Here is a 20,565-nt window from a genome sequence, read left to right on the forward strand (position 1 = left end):
ATCTTTTTTTCAAGAATCTCAACAATCAATCCTCCTCCATAAAGTTCACTATGGAGCAGGAAATTAATGGATGTTTTCCTTTCCTTGATGTTCTCATTTATAAGAATGATGGCGGTTCTTTCTCCTACCATGTATTTAGGAAGAAAACTCACACTCAGCAGTATCTTCATTCAAGCTCCCATCATTTCCCTGTTCAAAAGTTGGGTGTCCTCAACACGCTAGCTACTCGTGTGCTAAGAATATATGATGAAAAGAACCTTGATAGAGAGGAATCCCATCTTCTTAATGTTTTTATTAATAATGGTTATAGTAGGCACCAAGGTCTGAAAGCCTTCCTTAAAGCCACCAAAGGTCCCAAGGTTAAGAAAGACCCTAAAGATCGAGTGTCAGGGGTTCATCTCCCTTTCATCCAAGGGACCACAACTGATAATATCGCAAGAATACTTAAAAAGCGTATTGTTCCCTCAACCTTTAGACCCCTTAACACCATCCGTAGCTCCCTTAGATCGATAAAATACCCTGTTGACCCCATGGACATGAAAAGTGTCTATGTTATTCCTTGTTCCTGTGGGACCCCCTATGTTGGTGAAACTGGGTGATCTATTAATCAAAGGATTCATGAGCACTCAACCGACATAAAACATGGGAGGACCCGATCTTCTGCCTTGGTAGAATACATGATAAAGAATAAGCATCACATATGTATTGAGGAGGCCCGTGTTATTGCCAAGATTGCGCCCTTTCATCACCAGAAGTTTAGGGAGGCCATAGAAATTGAAAAAAGGCTGAGCAGTCTCAATAGGGATGATGATTGGAAAATTAGAAGTTGTTGGATCCCTGCCCTTTCTTCCTAGTGCTCACCCCCGACCCCTCCTGTAAGGCCTCCGGGTGATGGTGCGACGGCGCCGGGCACGAACGCGGGCGGGCGCGCTGAACGACGGTTTGCGACACAAATGCAACGTTAAGGAATGCACGAAAAAATGACTAAGTGTCTTTCACACTTGTATGCATGTGTTACAAGGGATATGCGAAGGTTTATATGAATTAAACATGGAGCATAAAATATACCAAGCCGACATCCTAAAGATATAACGTGGGGGCTTCATGGTATTATTTAACATGTCGGCCCAAGATTATATGCCAAGGTGTGGAGCGTATAAATAAGAGGTGGTTGCACCTCATTTCATCCATCAAACTTCGCACTTCCAATCAACGCACAAGGGTAAAACAGCTGCACAGGGGTAAAAGGGGAATACGCATGGGATATGTGTAGTTCTCCCTTTGTGTAGAAATGGAGTTTTGATCCTGGTTGAGAAGTGAAGGTTCAGTATTGTGTGCAGGACTTGATAAAGAAGGATAGGTGGCTCGGGTGAGCACTCCTCTTTGTGCAAGGGTGCACATGATTGTAAAAGGCTGTTCTATGCCTTGATTGTAAAATTATTCTAAGTATTGGCTTGGAGCTTGCCAAGCATTACTTGTTGTAATATTGAAGAAGCTATTATAATATATTGTTGGGCAGACTTTCTGGGAGTTGCCCCTCCCTTTGTACTTGCTTATTGTTGATGTTCTCGGTTTATTGTTCATGGTTAATAATTGAGAATGGTCTTCACTAAAGTATAAAGGATAATGCTTTATTCAGTTGCAAAAACATAAGCTAAGTATGTTCATGTTGAAGTAGGCGTAGTCCACGGGTGTTAGTATTGTTAAAAAGAAAGCGCTCGGTGGTGCCGCACCTCGCTACAAGTGGTTGGAAGATCACCGCAGGTGTAGGGGCGTGACAGTTGGTATCAGAGCTCGGTCGGAGCTGGTGAGCAAAGGTTGCTCGTGACAGTGACAAGGGTACTTGCAGGTGAAGGAAGCCGTTTCACACGAAGTGAAACAAGGGTTGGTTCAGGTTGCAGGATACTCGAATGGTCAAGACTAGATCACAAAGGAAGGAGAAGGTGGTTGAGATGGCAGCCGGGTCTCAAGCCGGGTCTAGTCATGATGGCAAGGAAACTACTATGGAGTTCATTGAAAGGGTGTTGGTAAAGGTAGAATATATGGAGATTTATTTTGAAGAGAAACTCGATGAACTCTGAACATAGAATGGTGAGCTTAAGACACAAAATGAGTACACTGATCTTAGGTGTGCACAACTTGAACAAAGAGTCAAAGAGGTCGAGGAATCAAGAAATCAAGGTCTTGCAGAGGTCGTGAACTTGAAGAAGACTCTTGAAGATACAAAGAATGAGCTTACGATTGTGAAGAGGGCCATGGGGCATAATTCATTTGGAGGAATGCCTCATATGAAGGTCAAGGAACCGGAATCTTATGATGGAACAAGGAAGGCAGCAATTCTTGGCAACTTCTTATGGGACGTGGAGCAGTACTTGGAGCGGTTGAACCTGGTTGATGGTGAGACACAAGTCAAGGTAGCTACTCAGTTCTTGATAAAGGATGCTAAGATGTGGTGGTGAAGGAGAGTGGACCAGATTGCCAATGGCAGTGCTGATGACATCACTTCGTGGAAAGACTTGAAGAAGGCTTTGCAGACCCACTTCAGTCCTCAGGATGACACATGGGAAGCAAGGACCAAACTCAAGTACATAAAGCAAACAAGAAGCCTACAAGCATACCAGCAAGAGTATTCAAGTGTAGCTTTGGAACTTCATGACATGGCAGAAAAAGACAAGGTGTTCAACTTCATTATGGGATTGAAACCTTGGGCACGCAATGAGGTGAGGAGACAGAAGATTAGAACACTTGAAGAAGCTTTTGCTGCGGTTGATAGGTTGGTGGATCACTTTGATGAGACTTCTGATGACAAGAAGAAGAAGTCCGAAAAGCCAAAAGAGAAGAAGGATGATGGTGCTTCGAAAGCAGATGATGGTTCGAAGACAAAGAAGCCTTTGAAGTGTTGGATATGTGCAGGACCACACATGGTGAAGAATTGTCCCTCTAAACCAAAGGTGGCTGCGGTTGCACAGTCTGATGATGAGAGTAATGATGCTTCTGTGGGGATGATGCAGATACTTGGTGCTTCTGCTACTACAGAAGTAGTCTCTAAGAGAGACCCAGAAAGAAACAAGTTAGAGTATGTTCGAATGAAGGTTGGAGGTACTAGTGTACTCACTATGGTGGATAGTGGGGCTTCTCACAACTTCATGGGAGAAGATACTGCAAGAAGAATTGGGCTGAAGTTTGTACCGGCAAAGGCACAAATGAAGACAGTGAATTCTCCTCCTATGGACATTCTTGGTATAGCTGAGAAAGTGGACACTACACTTGGTGAATGGACCGGGAAGGTGGACTTCACTATAGTGCGGATTGATGACTACGAAGCTGTATTGGGGGTGGAGTTTATGAAACAATTCGATGCTATGATTGTACCACATTTGAAGAAGCTCTACATTTATGATGGAAGGGAAGATGTACCCATTGGTGTGCCTACCATTGGTGCAACGAGACCTGATTGTAAAGTAGGAGCAATGCAAATGGAGGATAAGGAAAAAGTGAACAAGCGGTTGTCCACTGTTGAGGCAAAGCTTGTGGAGCAGTCAGTGGTCATCAAGACACTTTCAGATAGCATCTTGGACTTAACAAGAAGGCTAGAGCTGGTGGAAGATGATGATGATGATGATGAGGTATATGTGAGGCCGGATGTCCAGAAGGAAGACCGGGTTGCTTATCTACAAAGGATGGAGATTGAGGATCCTGATAGATGGATCGAGTTGATTAGTGAGGGAGAGCCTTCAGGCTCTACTCCCTCTACATCTTCTTAGATGAGTAAGAAGATGGGCTCATTGTTAGCTGCTCATGGCAGTGAGTCCTCAAGCATATGGAGCAGGTATGATTGATGATGGCATGTTGCAGATGAGATGGATGGAGTTTCCATGGACCTGGGCATGGATCGTGGAGATACATACTTTGGTATGGTGAGCTTGGTGGCAGTTGGTCACTAGGCCGAGACATGGTGGAGACAGTGGTTCTACATATGTTGCAGTGATGTTTGCCTTATGTGGAGGAGTCAACATCATGGATGATGGTATGTTGTCGAGGACGACAACGATTTCAGGTGGAGGAGAATGTAAGGCCTTCGGGTGATGGTGCGACGGCGCCGGGCACGAACGCGGGCGGGCGCGCTGAACGACGGTTTGCGACACAAATGCAACGTTAAGGAATGCACAAAAAATGACTAAGTGTCTTTCACGCTTGTACGCATGTGTTACAAGGGATATACGAAGGTTTATATGAATTAAACATGGAGCATAAAATATACCAAGCCGACATCCTAAAGATATAACGTGGGGGCTTCATGGTATTATTTAACATGTCGGCCCAAGATTATATGCCAAGGTGTGGAGCGTATAAATAAGAGGTGGCTGCACCTCATTTCATCCATCAAACTTCGCACTTCCAATCAACGCACAGGGGTAAAACAGTTGCGCAGGGGTAAAAGGGGAATACGCATGGGATATGTGTAGTTCTCCCTTTGTGCAGAAATGGAGTTTTGATCCGGGATGAGAAGTGAAGGTTCAGTATTGTGTGCAGGACTTGATAAAGAAAGATAGGTGGCTCGGGTGAGCCCTCCTCTTTGTGCAAGGGTGCATATGATTGGAAAAGGCTGTTCTATGCCTTGATTGTAAAATTATTCTAAGTATTGGCTTGGAGCTTGCCAAGCATTACTTGTTGTAATATTGAAGAAGCTGTTATAATATATTGTTGGGCAGACTTTCTGGGAGTTGCCCCTCCCTTTGTACTTGCTTATTGTTGATGTTCTCGATTTATTTGTTCATGGTTAATAATTGAGAATGGTCTTCACTAAAGTATAAAGGATAATGCTTTATTCAGTTGCAAAAACATAAGTTAAGTATGTTCATGTTGAAGTAGGCGTAGTCCACGGGTGTTAGTATTGTTCAAAAGAAAGCGCTCGGTGGTGCCGCACCTCGCTACAAGTGGTTGGAAGATCACCGCAGGTGTAGGGGCGTGACACCTCCCATTGTGTTGGTCTTTTTATGGCGGTCTTCTCTGATTTTTCCTCCTCGTCTTCTGAATTTTTTGTTTTCCCTTTTGTTTTTAATCAGTATTTTAGTAAATTATTTTAATCTTAATTTTTCCCTTACATTTCTTCACCTTAAATTTAGGATCAATGTTTTTATTTTGAATAAGTCAATAAGTCTAAAAATTTGTACACCTTAATTATTTAAAGTATTTTACAAATAAATAATGTGTATACCTGAACATGGATGAAAGAATTATAAAGAAAGAAACTTATTATCCCATTATACCTTTAGATTTAAATAAATAAAATTAATAATCAACTAACTAACTGGTCGAAAACGACTATATTCTATCCATAAACCTTCAAAGGCTTTAGTTTATATTCTAAGTGGTTTTAAGTGAATAGAGATTGCTATCCTTCATTATAGTTAGGTTCCTTAAATTTAGAATTAAGTCATAGATTTAACTAACTAATTAGGTTATTTATTTAATAAACATTTATAAATTTTTTTTAATAATAATAATATTAGTTTATGTAATTTTAAATAATAAAAAAATGGTTTATTAATTAGTTCTTGGTTATACTCATTTCAGTTAAATACAAATGGTTATATTTAATCAAAAATGAAAATAAATATAACAAAACCAACTATTTAATTAATTAATTAATTAATTTTTGTTTCTTGGTCCAATGGAGTTGCCGAGTCCAATGTAATCGTTTCCTGGTCAAATATAGCCATTGAATGATCTGCTCTCTCTATTTAACCTTGAGCGATGATCTTCTCGTTTTTCAACTTGTCATGACGATGAACCACACTTGTTCATTCGAAACTTGTCAACAAATATATTATGATATAGTTTTCTCAAAAAACGCTTTTCAATAAACTCAATTTAATTCAATTAAACCAATCTCAACTCACATATAAATATATTACCATAATATTACATATATAAAAAATATGATTACATTACATTACATAAATAAAATAACATAACATCTACCATTAAAACATATAAATAAATAAAAATAGTCGACACCACTTCACTACCTAAATAACAAATCATACAATATGTCACTTTACATTATCACACATAGTACAAATCATCAATTTTATTGGAACTATTTCTATACACCATCTATCAAGTTAATCATTACTTAAGTATTTATTTTATTTATTAAGATAATCAATAATTTAATATTTATTAAATGAAAATATGAAATAATAAAGTAAATAATATAATAATTAAATGATAAAAGAAAGAAATTGATAAATAAATTAAATTATTAGTTAAAAAACTATTTCTTTTTATTAAAAATTTAAATATTGATTTCACATAAAAATCTAAAAGCAATGAAATCTGGAATCTTTTATTAAAAAAATTACACCTTAATCTAAAACCTTAAATCACGACAATCTTTTCATTTAATCAATGATTTACAGGAACTTTAATCTTACCATCAAAGATTTACGTATTAAAAGAAGAGTTAATAAATAAATTAAATTATTATAAAGATTTTATTACTTTTATTAGGAATTTAAAAATATCAATGATTTACAGGAGCTTTAATCTTACCATCAAAGAACGTATTAAAAGAAGAGTTAATAAATAAATTAAATTATTATAAAGAATTTATTTCTTTATTACGAATTTAAAAATATCAATGATTTACAGGAACTTTAATATTACCATCAAAGATTTACGTATTAAAAAAAGAGTTAATAAATAAATTAAATTATTATAAAGAATTTTATTTTTTTATTACGAATTTAAAAATGGATTTCATCATCAAAATGTTGAATTTTTAATTAAAAATATTAATCATCGATATAAAATTTAAAATCTTAATATTTTTAAAATCACATATAAATCTAAAAACACAAATATTTTATTAAAAAAAAAAAATGAGACCTTGATCTAAAATCTTATATTATAGGATCTTTTCATTTAATGAAGAATTTTAATTTGAAATTTTTTTTAGTGTAATTTTTTGGAGTTTTCTATGGAAAATTTTGTGATGAAATCTTGATTTTTGTTATGTAAATTAGTTTTTTAATTATATATATGGATTGAGCACTCTGAAAAACTGAAAAATAAAAAAACCGATAAAACACTTGTATTGTGCAGAAATTACCCATTAACTTATAATTTCAATAAATTTCTAAAATCAACCAAATTTAAATAATAAATCACACTAAACACAACTCTTTTTAATCTATTCATTAAAAATTTAAGCATGCATCTACAATCCCAATATCTCGATCATTCCTAAAATCCTAACATCTTAATCCAAAAACACAATCATTTAATAAAAAAATTACAAGTAAGCTAATATCTTGAAACATTGGTGCGAGCGTGAATTTTCAAACTTGCTGATCACGTATGAAAGAAGACCAATAGCAAGCAGCCGGGTACACAGTCAAAGTCTGATACGTTCAGAAATGGACGCATCTTTTTCAAAAATCTCAGACGGATGGCTGAAGGGTCAATTTCGGAGTCACATACGGATGCTAAAGTGGTATTAAGATGCCGAAGTGTTGGACGATGATGGTAAAGGTAAGTTGTTGTCAGTGTACCCGACATGTGGTGTGGAGAGCACCTGATCCACGCCTAGCCTGTTCACGTGTTTACGGAACCCTATGGATCCGCGCCGTGAACAATACGCCAGATTTTTTCCTTCAGAAATGGGCAGATGGCTGATATGATGTGTGGGTTCCATTAACACGGAACCAATAGCCATTGAGTTGAAACCTATCCGATGGGACGGGTCATCACACCCTCTGGCAGGAGACTATGGACGGGCGGTATTTCTGGGATTCCGAAATATTGCGAACGAAGATTTTTAACGCATTTTTACAGGGTATACAGAGGGTATTTAATGATTTGTATGTTGGATTCCACAGCGTATTTAATGATTTGGCATTTAGTGATTTGTATGTTGAGTTTTCTCCTGCAGTAGATGTAAACCTACCATTACAGTGAGTGATGTAATGTTCAATATAAGACATTAAATGCTCTGTGTAATTGACTGTTCATTGCTGAAAATTAAAGGAAGGGTACATGAGATTTTTTACATGTCGGAGTGGGTTGATACATTAACGCTGTTCATGCACGGAGCAAAGGATTCCGGAATAGACCGGTTACCAAGCCCTATGGCAGGCGAATATCGGTGCAATGCTCGTGGAGATTTTAGTATGTATATCAAATCAGATTGGAATGGAAAACAAAATTCAGATTACTGAGTTTGAGTTTGAATTCGATCAACTATGGGATCTTTAACTTAATTTAGTAAAAAAATCTTAATATACTTGAATTTTTTTCATCAAATCTGCTTGTAATTTAGGCTCTTCTTGATAAAGGAGGGGAAATAAGGGAAAATAATGCTGGTTACTTTTGTTTGCCCGGTCAGAAGTTAAGTTATAATGGATTTGGTATAGTTTTTTTTTGGAAAAAATGGTATTAAATTAAGTTTGTTTTTTAATATGTTTTAATGATTTGGGAAAGGAAAAATTTGTACTAAATCAATTATTATGTCTTTAATTTTTATCAATCAATTATTATGTCTTTAATTTTTATTAATGGTCAAATTTAAGGCTCTGAGTTTTTTTTTATAGTTAAGGAGTTGGTTTTTTAGAAAACAAAAAAACATTTTTATCTTAAGGAGTCATTCCCTAAAAGAGAAAAAATCATTTTTACCCTTAAAGAGTTTATCCTAGAGGAGAAAAATATTTCCTTACCCCTAAAGAGTAGTCCCCCCGAGGAGAAAAAACTATCTTTACCTCTAAGAAGTAGGTTCCCCAAAAGAGAAAAACTATAGACAAGTGAGCAGGTGGCCCTATAGATCCAACCAGTGAGAGATACATCTTTTAAGTATGGTTGATTGGGTTGGGTAATAAGCTAAGATAAGAATAGATCCAACCAATGAAATAGATACATCTTTTAAGTATGGTTTACTCGATTGGGTAATAAGCTAAGATAAGAATAGATCCAACCAATGAAATAGATACATCTTTTAAGTATGGTTAATTGGGCTGGGTAATAAGCTAAGATAAGATGAGAGCAATGCTCTTTTAGGTAGTGGAACACAACCAGGCCTAGAAAAGTTGCTAGCTACTAATGTTGTCACACAATATAAGCAAGCTGGTAGAACAAATCGAACTTTATAGTGAGCAGGTGGCCCTATAGATCCAACGAGTGAGAGATACATCTTTTACCACAACCACCGCTCTTTTAGGTAGTGGAACACAACCACCCTAGAAAAGTTGCTAGCTACGTAATGTTGTCACACAATATAAGCAAGCTGGTAGAACAAATCGAACTTTATAGATAGTGAGCAGGTGGCCCTATAGATCCAACGAGAAAGAAATACATCTTTTAAGTATGGTTAATTGGGTTGGGTAATAAGCTAAGATAAGATGATAGTAGCGCTCTGTGGCCCCATAGATCCAACCAGTGAAATAGATACATCTTTTAAGTATGGTTAATTGGGTTGAGTAATAAGCTAAGATAAGAATAGATCCAACGAGTGAAATAGATACATCTTTTAAGTATGGTTAATTGGGTTGGATAATAAGCTAAGATAAGATGAGAGCAGTGCTTTTTTAGGTAGTGGAACACAACCACCCCTAGAAAAGTTGCTAGCTACGTAATGTTGTCACACAATATAAGCAAGCTGGTAGAACAAATCAAACTTTATAGATAATTAAGCAAAATGCAAAAAAATAATAATTTTTTGTTTTTATTTTTTGAGTCAATATACTTTGGTAATTATGATTAAAATCCAAGAAAAACTTAATCGTGGAAATGAGTCATTTAGCTTAAAATGTCAATAATTACTTATGGCTTTGTATTAGGGAGTCTTTTTTGTATTATGGAGTTTTCTTTTTCTATTCTACATGCAATTGAAATAATTTTATTTTTATATTAAAAATAATAACAATTTATTTTTCAAATTTATTTATAGGAATACTATCAAACTAAAAATGTATAAAATCTGTTTCTGTGTAAAACAACATCAGTTAACTATAAATAAAATAAATATATAAAATTCCTTTCTTTTCGAAACAAATCTATTTAATGTTAAGTACAGCTGACAAAACAGAGCCTTGGCTAGAGTTTGGCCAAATAAATATCTATGATCAGAATCTGTTCAGTGGACCAACCTCAGCTGAAACAAAATTTATGGTTTGAAATTTGAATCTCTTTAATTAGGTTATGAGGTTTCGATGGATCTTGGGACCTTAAGAACTTCCTAGGAGACTTTTGAGACTGTGGAACTAATAGAATAACGATTTATAATGTTAATTAGGGTAGAGCAATGAATGGAATTACGGTTCACAATCACGTCAATTTTCACGTTGAAACAAGTGTTTGATATGATGTGCTTTGATGTACTTTTTCTCAACCACTCGTAATGCGACGAAATATATCTGTTGAATGGATGAACGTAAAATGCGCTCTTTAGAGGTCATCATAGATGGGGAGATAAAAAATCGTTCGGCAATAATTGGAGGAAACCCACAGTCATGTGACAAAGTTTCATGACCCGACTTTACCAAAGATGATCCTACGCGCTAATGTCACCCTTGTCCGACGAAATAACATCAAGGTTTACTGTAAATTCCTTGCTTGGATTTTATTCTAACACGTTAGATTTTATTGGGTTTAGATAAAATTCTTGTTTTCTTCCTTGGGAAAGGCAAGAAGTATTTTATTGGGTTTATATAAAATTCTAGTTTTTATCCTTGGGAAAAGCCTGAAGTATTTTATTGGGTTTATATTTAAATCTAGTTTTTTCTTTGGGAAAAGCATTAAGCATTATATGAGGAAAAGACTAATAATGGTGATTGATAAATAAATTAATTTAAATTTATCAGCTATTTTATTTTAAAAAAAATCTAAAACTATCATATTTATATATATAATTTGTGTTTATTTATTAAATTTGTATTATTTTTTATTATTAATTTTTTTTTTTTTTTTTTTTTTTTTTTTTTTTTAATATTAAAAATAATATTTATAGTAGTTTAAATCTATTTTAATTTTATAAAGGAATTTTTTACAACTCTTTCATTGTTACTCTTATAATAATGTCGATTTACTCTTATAATAATCTTGATTTTTTTCTTTACTGTAATTGAAATAAAAAGATATGATAGATCCTTTATATTGGAGTTGATCACCTCTTCATGGTATCTTAATTTTTTGTTATCCTCTAATCCTTTATCACACCACAATTTTTTTAAAATTTAGATGTAATACTATTTATAACATTATTTTTATTCTTCACATTAACCTTTTCATTTATTCCCTAATAGTTTAACTAAGACTTGAAATATTAGTTACCTGTTATTACTCATGTTCTCAATGGGGATAAATGCTTGCTTCTATGAAGAGGATAAAATATCATACATTACCTTTACTTTTAAAAATATAAGTTATAAAACACTTTTGTATTTGCTTGGTCTCTTCCCATGGTTTTGTAAAGAATTTGTAACCCCAATATTCACAAGCATATAAGGTGACATGGGTGATTTGGTTATCAAAGAAGACATTCTTCTTATCCCATAGCTAAAAGTTTCTTGATTTACATTTTTTTTCTACTTCATAATAAACATTCCACCCTCCATTTATTATTTTCCTAATGCAATAGTTCTAGTTAGTTAAGCTAGCCATGAAGATGGATTCACATATATTTGTATAAAGTCACCTTCAAATTATTACTATCATACACAAAACTAGCTTAAGAATCATTTTGGAATTCATTACCATAACCACCATTTTGTGAGTGGTAATAGTCATACTTATACTATAATATAAATCCTTAGGATTTTTAGTTGCATGTGGGATCATAGTGAGTCATTGCCATAAAAATAATATCATTAGTGTAAAACAAAAAGGTGATGACTATACTAGTGATAGTTGAGATGACACTACTTCTTCCAAGGAATCCTCTAACTTGTCAATCTATATGCCAAACTAGCTTAGGGAACATAGGAAAACTTCTATCTAACTTTTATCTTACTCTTAACTTGAAAGGATCTTTGAGCTATTTTAAACTATTCTAAAATTTAGTCCCAACCCCTATATCAAGATCTTTTCTAGAATCAATAAAAAAATGTAACACATTAGTTTTATTATTGTAATACTTCTTCAAATTGATTTTAGGCATAACAAGACATTTCATAATTCCATAATCGCATGATAACTAAAAAATTTAACTTAACCTTGCTTCATTTTCCATAACTTTCTAGCCATAAGTTTTATAAAATAATTCTATATAACATAAATAAAATAATGTTAATCATAATAATTCTATAAAAATTGTTTTTATCTTTCTTTTTTTTTAAGTATAACAATAATACTTTAAATTTAAGAATTAGAAACACCTTGCATCACTACTAAATTAAAAAACATCATTACTAAATTAGGGGAGGAAACTGGGATAAACCCTCTCATTTTTAAGATTATTTCTAGATAGTTTTTAATACCGTCACATTTCTTGTTTGCTGATATATATATATATATATATATATATATATATATATATATATATATATATATATATATATATATATATATATATATATTTTTTTGATGGGTGGGTGGTTATGTGGGGAATGAAATGGATTGAATTACTATATTTAAGAATTAGCAAAATTTTCAAATCATAAATTACCATTTTACTACTTTTTTGTTATATATATATATATATATATATATTTGGTGGGTGGGTGGTTATGTGGGGAATGGAATGGATTGAATTACTATATTTAAGAATTAGCAAAATTTTCAAATCATAAATTACCATTTTAATATTTTTTTGTTAATTTTTTTATTAGATGTTTTGTCACTAGTTATTTTAATTTTTTTATTAGATTTGAAGGGATATGATTTATTATCCGTTATATTAAAGAATTAGTAAATATTTTTAAGATTGAAATTAAGATTTTTTATTATTTTATTTTTATATTATGATTTTATATATATTTTTATATGTAGAAAAAGAATATCATATTTTTGCTGGGATAATAATGAAAATTCTGGTATAATTTTGATAGAATATGGTGATTTTTTTGGAAATCTAAATTATATTGGTTAAGATTTAATATTTTAGGTGTCAAAAAGTTTTTGATGATATTAAATCCATTTTCACAGTGAAAAATACTATTTAAACACTCTTATTATAAGTTAAATAAAAAAAATAACAGTCAAAACAAATTTTAGTTTAATATAAATATGAGATTGTTTATGATAAAATAGAATAATTATTATCTTCTTCCTAATTTAAATTCTTATGAGTAATATGAATTTTTATTAAAAATTTAATGAACTTTGATGCTTTTCTTAATGACTTTGATGTAATAACTTTATGTCTATAATTAAATTTCTATTAAAAATTTAATAAACTTTGATGCTTTCTATTAAAACTTTAATAAACTTTGATGCTTTCGACTTAAATGTAATGACTTTATGTCTATAAATATAATTTTTATTAGTAATTTAAATTTCTATTAAAAATTTAATAAATTTTGATGCTTTCCTATTGAAGTAATGACTTTGATGTAATAACTTTATACCTATAAATATGTTCATAACTTCATATTCTCACTAATTTTATGCGCCTGAATTGTAAGTCATATTCGTAATTTAAATTTCTATTAATAATTTAATAAACTTTGATACTTTCCTATTGATACTTTGCAAGTGAGGTAATGACTTTATGCCTATAAATATGCTGAGTAGTTAGCGTCATATCCTCACTAATGTTATGCGCCTGAGTTATAGGTCATTCTGATGATTTCCTCATCCACTGGTTGAGAACTGTGAGAAAGCCAGTAGTCTTCATTTTTGAAGTATGGAGAAGGAAGCACGATCGGGGAAGGTGGAGTATGAAGAGCCCCCTTCTGCTCCGCTTTTAGACACAAACGAATTCTATCTCTGGTCGTTCTACAGAGCCATCATAGCCGAGTTCGTGGCCACGCTTTTGTTTCTGTATGTGACAATTGCCACCGTCATCGGGAATGCTAACGATAAGAGTCCGTGTGGAGGCGTGGGTACCCTGGGTATCGCCTGGTCCTTCGGCGGAATGATCTTTGTCCTCGTGTATTGCACCGCTGGAATTTCAGGTGGTAATCTTATTATAGTAATTAGTGATTTTTTCTTCCCTGAATTCGTTGATATTTGATTTGAGAAAACCATATAATGTTGTTGCAGGTGGGCATCTAAACCCCGCAGTCACGTTCGGGCTGTTTGTTGCTCGGAAAGTGACTCTGAATCGAGCAGTCTTGTACATGGTGGCACAGTGTTTGGGCGCAATCTGCGGGGCAGGGATGGTGAAAGCGTTGCAGAAAACTTACTATTCTAGTGGCGGGGGAGGAGCGAATTCAGTGTCGAAGGGATACGGCAATGAAACAGCTCTCACCGCAGAGATAGTTGGCACTTTCGTCTTGGTGTATACCGTCTTCTATGCGACCGACATCAAGAGCAACGCCCGCGACGCTCACGTTCCTGTACGTTTTATTATAGATTCTTCAGATCTGAAACATCGTATTTCTGTATCTCTATATAGAAATATCTCGTAGCATCAGATCGAAAAGCGGTCGACTAACTAACTAAATGTGTAGTTAAGGCTTGAAATTAATTTGATTTTAGATTCGAAACACGTTCCTGTACGTTTTATTATAGATTCTTCAGATCTGAAACATCGTATTTCTGTATCTCTATATAGAAATATCTCGTAGCATCAGATCGAAAAGCGGTCGACTAACTAACTAAATGTGTAGTTAGGGCTTGAAATTAATTTGATTTTAGATTCGAAAAATATTTTGAAATTTTATCGATAAAAGTAACATCAATGGTTTCACTTTGCTTTTATCTGTAACATTCCAAATATTAACATTTTTGAAAACTATAATGAAAAGAGTAAACAATCCCTTCCATTGATTGAATGCTACCATGAAAAGTTCAAATTTGAATAATAACAATAGGTTGGGTATGATTTTTTAGATTACATCTGCATCTGAGTAACTCCATTACGCATTTTGAATAATTGCAATTTGATTTATTTTAACTGGAGTTTGAAGAAAATATTGAGAAGAAAATCAGTTTTCTTTAACTTTAACTTTAACTTTAGTTTCATTCACAGTTGGGTACTATGAAAAGATATAAAAACCTTCCTTGCTGCAATTTGAATCATCATTTCAACATGTTTTGCTGGATGTGGACAAAATGTTGAGAAAAAAATCTGTTTGTAAAAGTTAACTTGTTTTATTCAAATAGGGGAAATTGAAAAATATAAAAGCTTATTTTATTTAAAAGTAGGTAATCAAAAAGTGTTTATTCTTATTTTGATTGTAAATTTGGAGAATATTTCTAAATCTCATAGGAATCAGCAGGAATTTGTATGCTGAATAGGTTCAATACTTTTAAATATTGAATAGTATTGTAAATTCCTGAAAATATTGCAAAGATATAAAAACCTAAGGCAATCTGAAAGTGGGAATTTCATATTTCTCAAATTTGCATTCAAAATAAGTAAACACTTTCGCATGCTAAAGTTTAACAAATTCCAAAAGTATGTATAAGATATAAAAACCTAATAAGCCTGTGTGATAACCAGCTTGGTATCTGAGTTTCTACTCTTTGCACAATCACCAGTGTATTGACCACAGTATGAGCTAACAGGTTCCGTGCTCCGCCCTTCCTAAGATTCCGTCTCTATAAATGAGAGAGATCGTAATGTTCTCCTTGGAGGTGAAATTTCCAGTCGTACTATTTCTTTTGGAAATGGGATGTGCACCTCGCCCTGGATGATTTCTGGTGAGGAATTCCATGTGAAAGATTTCTGGTGAGGAATTTCCATGTGAACCTTGCCTGTACGTTATCATTGTCCATTTCTTGAACGTGTATGCAGTAAGCAATTTTATTATTATATTATACACTGATTATTTTATCTATTAATAGATGCTAATATACTGATTGGCGCAGGCTTTGGCTCCGCTTTCAATTGGTTTTGCTGTATTCATGGTACACTTGGCAACCATTCCCGTCACTGGAACGGGCATCAATCCTGCCAGAAGCTTTGGAGCAGCCGTGATTTATGGCCATAAGAAATCCTGGGACGACCATGTAAGAAGAAGATAATAGTCTCCTTTCTGTTGTTTTCTATTTATCAGTATTGCAGATTTTATGGAATTAAATTTTGATTGTTACATTGCAGTGGATCTTCTGGGTTGGTCCTCTTATTGGAGCTACGGTAGCTGCTGCATTTCACAAATACGTTATCCGAGCATCCCTGAAATGGCACAGCAAAGAACCCAACAATGTTTAATGCAGAAACTGGACTTTGTTCATGCGGATGCATTTGTGTTGTAAAAATCGTGTTTGCTTTTAGATGTTGTATGTTTTGAGGGACCAATATTTGACGTACACCGGATGTTAATCTCAGAATAGGCATCAATAGATGCTAAAATAAGTTTGATACGATGGCAAAAAATATTGTTGTCCTTATTTTGGCGAGTTGATTCCCATCGTATTTTGTCCGTCAAACAATTTTAATGTCAGGATTGTGTTTTATAAACAGTGATTTTTTTTTAAATCTAAGATAATCCGTAATTGGTGAGAGTTATTCTGAACAGACCCAAGATCAAATCTAACAAATTACCACTATAAACAATGTTATTCTTGTCATTATTTGATATTTTCATAACTATCGTATTTTTTTTACCAAAAATGTTAAGATTATGTCTTGTAAATATAGTGTAATGACTTTATGCCTATAAATATGCTGAGGAGTTAGCGCCATATCCTCAGCGCGTGAGTTGTCATTGTGATGATTTCCACATCCACTGGTTAAGAACTGTGAGAAAGCCAGTAGTCTTCATTTTTGAAGTATGGAGAAGGAAGCACAATCGGGAAGGTGGAGTATGAAGAGCCCCTTCTTCTCCGCTTTTAGACACAAACGAATTCTATCTCTGGTCGTTCTACAGAGCCATCATAGCCGAGTTCGTGGCCACGCTTCTGTTTCTATTTGTGACAATTGCCTCGTCATCGGGAATGCTAACGATAAGAGTCCGTGTGGAGGCGTGGGTACCCTGGGTATCGCCTGGTCCTTCGGCGGATCTTTGTCCTCGTGTATTGCACCGCTGGAATTTCAGGTGGTAATCTCATTATAGTAATCAGTGATCTTTTCTTCCCTGAATTCGTTGATATTTGATTTCAGAAAACCATATAATGTTGATGCAGGTGGGCATCTAAACCCCGCAGTCACGTTCGGGCTGTTTGTTGCTCGGAAAGTGACTCTGAATCGAGCAGTCTTGTACATGGTGGCACAGTGTTTGGGCGCAATCTGCGGGGCAGGGATGGTGAAAGCGTTGCAGAAAACTTACTATTCTAGTGGCGGTGGAGGAGCGAATTCAGTGTCGAAGGGATACGGCAATGAAACAGCTCTCACCGCAGAGATAGTTGGCACTTTCGTCTTGGTGTATACCGTCTTCTATGCGACTGACATCAAGAGCAACGCCCGCGACGCTCAGGTTCCCGTACGTTTTATTATAGATTCTTCACATCTGAAACATCGTATTTCTATTTCTCTATATAGAAATATCTCGTAGCATTGGATCGAAAAGCGGTCGACTAACTAACTAAATGTGTAGTTAGGGCTTGAAATTAATTTGATTTTAGATTCGAAAAATATTTTGAAATTTTATCGATAAAAGTAACATCAATGGTTTCACTTCGCTTTTATCTGTAACATTCCAAATATTAACATTTTCGAAAACTATAATGAAAAAAGTAAACAACCCCTTCCATTGATTGAATGCTACCATGAAAAGTTCAAATTTGAATAATAACAATAGGTTGTGTATGATTTTTTAGATTACATCTGCATCTGAGTAACTCCATTACGCATTTTGAATCATGCAATTTGATTTATTTTAACTGGAGTTTGAAGAAAATATTGAGAAGAAAATCAGTTTTCTTTAACTCTAACTTTAGTTTCATTCACAGTTGGGTACTATGAAAAGATATAAAAACCTTCCTTGCAGCAATTTGAATCATCATTTCAACATGTTTTGCTGGATGTGGACAAAATGTTGAGAAAAAAATCTGTTCGTAAAAGTTAACTTGTTTTATTCAAATAGGGCAAATTGAAAAATATAAAAGCTTATTTTATTTAAAAGTAGGTAATCGAAAAGTGGTTATTCTTATTTTGATTGTAGATTTGGAGAATATTTCTAAATCTCATAGGAATCAGCAGGAATTTGTATGCTGAATAAGTTCAATACTTTTAAATATGGAATAGTATTGTAAATTCCTGAAAATATTCCAAAGATATAAAAACCTAAGGCAATCTGAAAGTGGGAATTTCATATTTCTGAAATTTGCATTCAAAATAAGTAAACACTTTCGCATGCTAAAGTTTTACAAATTCCAAAAGTATGTATAAGATATAAAAACCTAATAAGCCTGTGTGATAACCAGCTTGGTATCCGAGTTTCTACTCTTTGCACAGTCACCAGTTTATTGACCACAGTATGAGCTAACAGGTTCCGTGCTCTGCCCTTCCTAAGATTCCGTCTCTATAAATGAGAGAGATCGTAATGTTCTCCTTGGAGGTGAAATTTCCAGTCGTACTATTTCTTTTGGAAATGGGATGTGCACCTCGCCCTGGACGATTTCTGGTGAGGAATTCCATGTGAAAGATTTCTGGTGAGGAATTTCCATGTGAACCTTGCCTGTACGTTATCATTGTCCATTTCTTGAACGTGTATGCAGTAAGCAATTTTATTATTATGTATAATACACTGATTATTTTATCTATTAATAGATGCTAATATACTGATTGGCGCAGGCTTTGGCTCCGCTTTCAATTGGATTTGCTGTATTCATGGTACACTTGGCAACCATTCCCGTCACTGGAACGGGCATCAATCCTGCCAGAAGCTTTGGAGCAGCCGTGATTTATGGCCATAAGAAATCCTGGGACGACCATGTAAGAAGAAGATAATAGTCTCCTTTCTGTTGTTTTCTATTTATCAGTATTGCAGTTTTTATGGAATTAAATTTTGATTGTTACATTCCAGTGGATCTTCTGGGTTGGTCCTCTTATTGGAGCTACGGTAGCTGCTGCATTTCACAAATACGTTATCCGAGCATCCCTGAAATGGCACAGCAAAGAACCCAACAATGTTTAATGCAGAAACTGGACTTTGTTCATGCGGATGCATTTGTGTTGTAAAAATTGTGTTTGCTTTTAGATGTTGTATGTTTTGAGGGGCCAATATTTCACGTACGCTGGATGTTAATCTCAGAATAGGCATCAATAGATGCTAAAGTAAATTTGATACGATGGCAAAAATATTGTTGTCCTTATTTGGCAAGTTGATTCCAATCGTATTTTGTCCGCCAAACAATTCTAATGTCAGGATTGTGTCTTATAAACAGTGTTATTCTTGTCATTATTTGGCATTTTCATAGCTATCGTATTTTCTTTGCCCAAAAATGTCAGGATTATGTCTTATAAACAGTGTTATTCTTCTCATTGTTTGGCATTTTCATAGCTATCGTATTTTCTTTGCCCAAAAATGTCAGGATTATGTCTTATAAACAGTGTTATTCTTGTCGTTATTTGGCATTTTCATAGCTATCGTATTTTCTTTGCCCAAAAATGTCAGGATTATGTCTTATAAACAGTGTTATTCTTGTCATTATTTGGCATTTTCATAGCTATCGTATTTTCTTTGCCCAAAAATTCCAAAGTCAAGGTTACGTCTATCAATTATTTTGCCAAATGAGATGTATTATAAAGGTATCAAATGTGATCCGTTCTCTGAGTGTGAATGTCGGCGTTCCTTTAATTTCATTTGTATTATACACGTATCAAATGTGATCTGTTCTCTGAGCGTGAATGTCAGCTTTCCTTTAAAATGATGTTGACATTGCTAAGGGTATGATGTTTATACTTCCACACTTGTTAACTGTAAAAGTGATGCACAGCTAAGTTGCGACCAAAATAAAACAAAATTAAAATGATTTTAAGGACAATTGTTCAGAGTCTAAATTATTCCAACAACAGCACGAAACAAGAAAGAATTGGTGGCTGATTAGAATGTCCTGCATTGATGACTGAAAGATACAAAGAAAATAATGAGGAAAGGGCATCTGCAAACGTTCATAGGTGTCTACAATCTTCGGTGGTCCGGGTAGCCATGTTCCTTCGATCTAATTATTATGTCTATGATGTAGCTTGCCTAAACTCGGGGGATGCAAGTTTTCTCGTTGAAATCATTTTATCTTAATAATTTATCAAAAGATAATTCTTTTCCCTAGGAAAAATAAACCTTTTAATATTTTATAGAAAATTAAAAAGCACAATTTTTAGGTTGAATAGCAGTATACTTGATAATTTAAATGAAGCAAATAAGACATTACCAAAAAACACTTTTAAGATGGAAACCATTTCAATATCTAATAACAAAGTTTTTTTGAATAACATATTTGTTATTACATTATTTTTGTTTGTCATTATTTTAAATGAAATAATTTTTTATTGAACCAAGATAAAAGGATTTTTGAAGT

General features: G+C 34.0%; 1 protein-coding gene and 1 pseudogene across 2 annotated transcripts; both read left to right on the top strand.

Annotated features, from left to right (window-relative positions):
- Positions 1–13,745: 13,745 nt before the first annotated feature.
- Positions 13,746–16,621, top strand: LOC149226567 (putative aquaporin PIP2-8). The gene is made up of 4 exons (XM_089377522.1): positions 13,746–14,111; positions 14,200–14,495; positions 15,973–16,113; positions 16,205–16,621. The coding sequence occupies exons 1-4, from the start codon at positions 13,841–13,843 to the stop codon at positions 16,313–16,315; spliced, it is 819 nt and encodes a 272-aa protein (XP_089233648.1). The 5' UTR covers positions 13,746–13,840; the 3' UTR covers positions 16,316–16,621.
- Positions 16,315–19,463, top strand: LOC149226568 (putative aquaporin PIP2-8; annotated as a pseudogene). Its single transcript, XR_016248297.1, has 5 exons — positions 16,315–16,355; positions 16,917–17,141; positions 17,230–17,525; positions 18,839–18,979; positions 19,071–19,463. The product of XR_016248297.1 is annotated as a putative aquaporin PIP2-8 (transcript).
- Positions 19,464–20,565: the final 1,102 nt, after the last annotated feature.

This window comes from Pinus tabuliformis, chromosome J (genome assembly GCF_031772625.1).
Source record: "Pinus tabuliformis cultivar Carrire ecotype Pingquan chromosome J, CPIR1, whole genome shotgun sequence".
NCBI classification, from domain to species: domain Eukaryota; kingdom Viridiplantae; phylum Streptophyta; class Pinopsida; order Pinales; family Pinaceae; genus Pinus; species Pinus tabuliformis.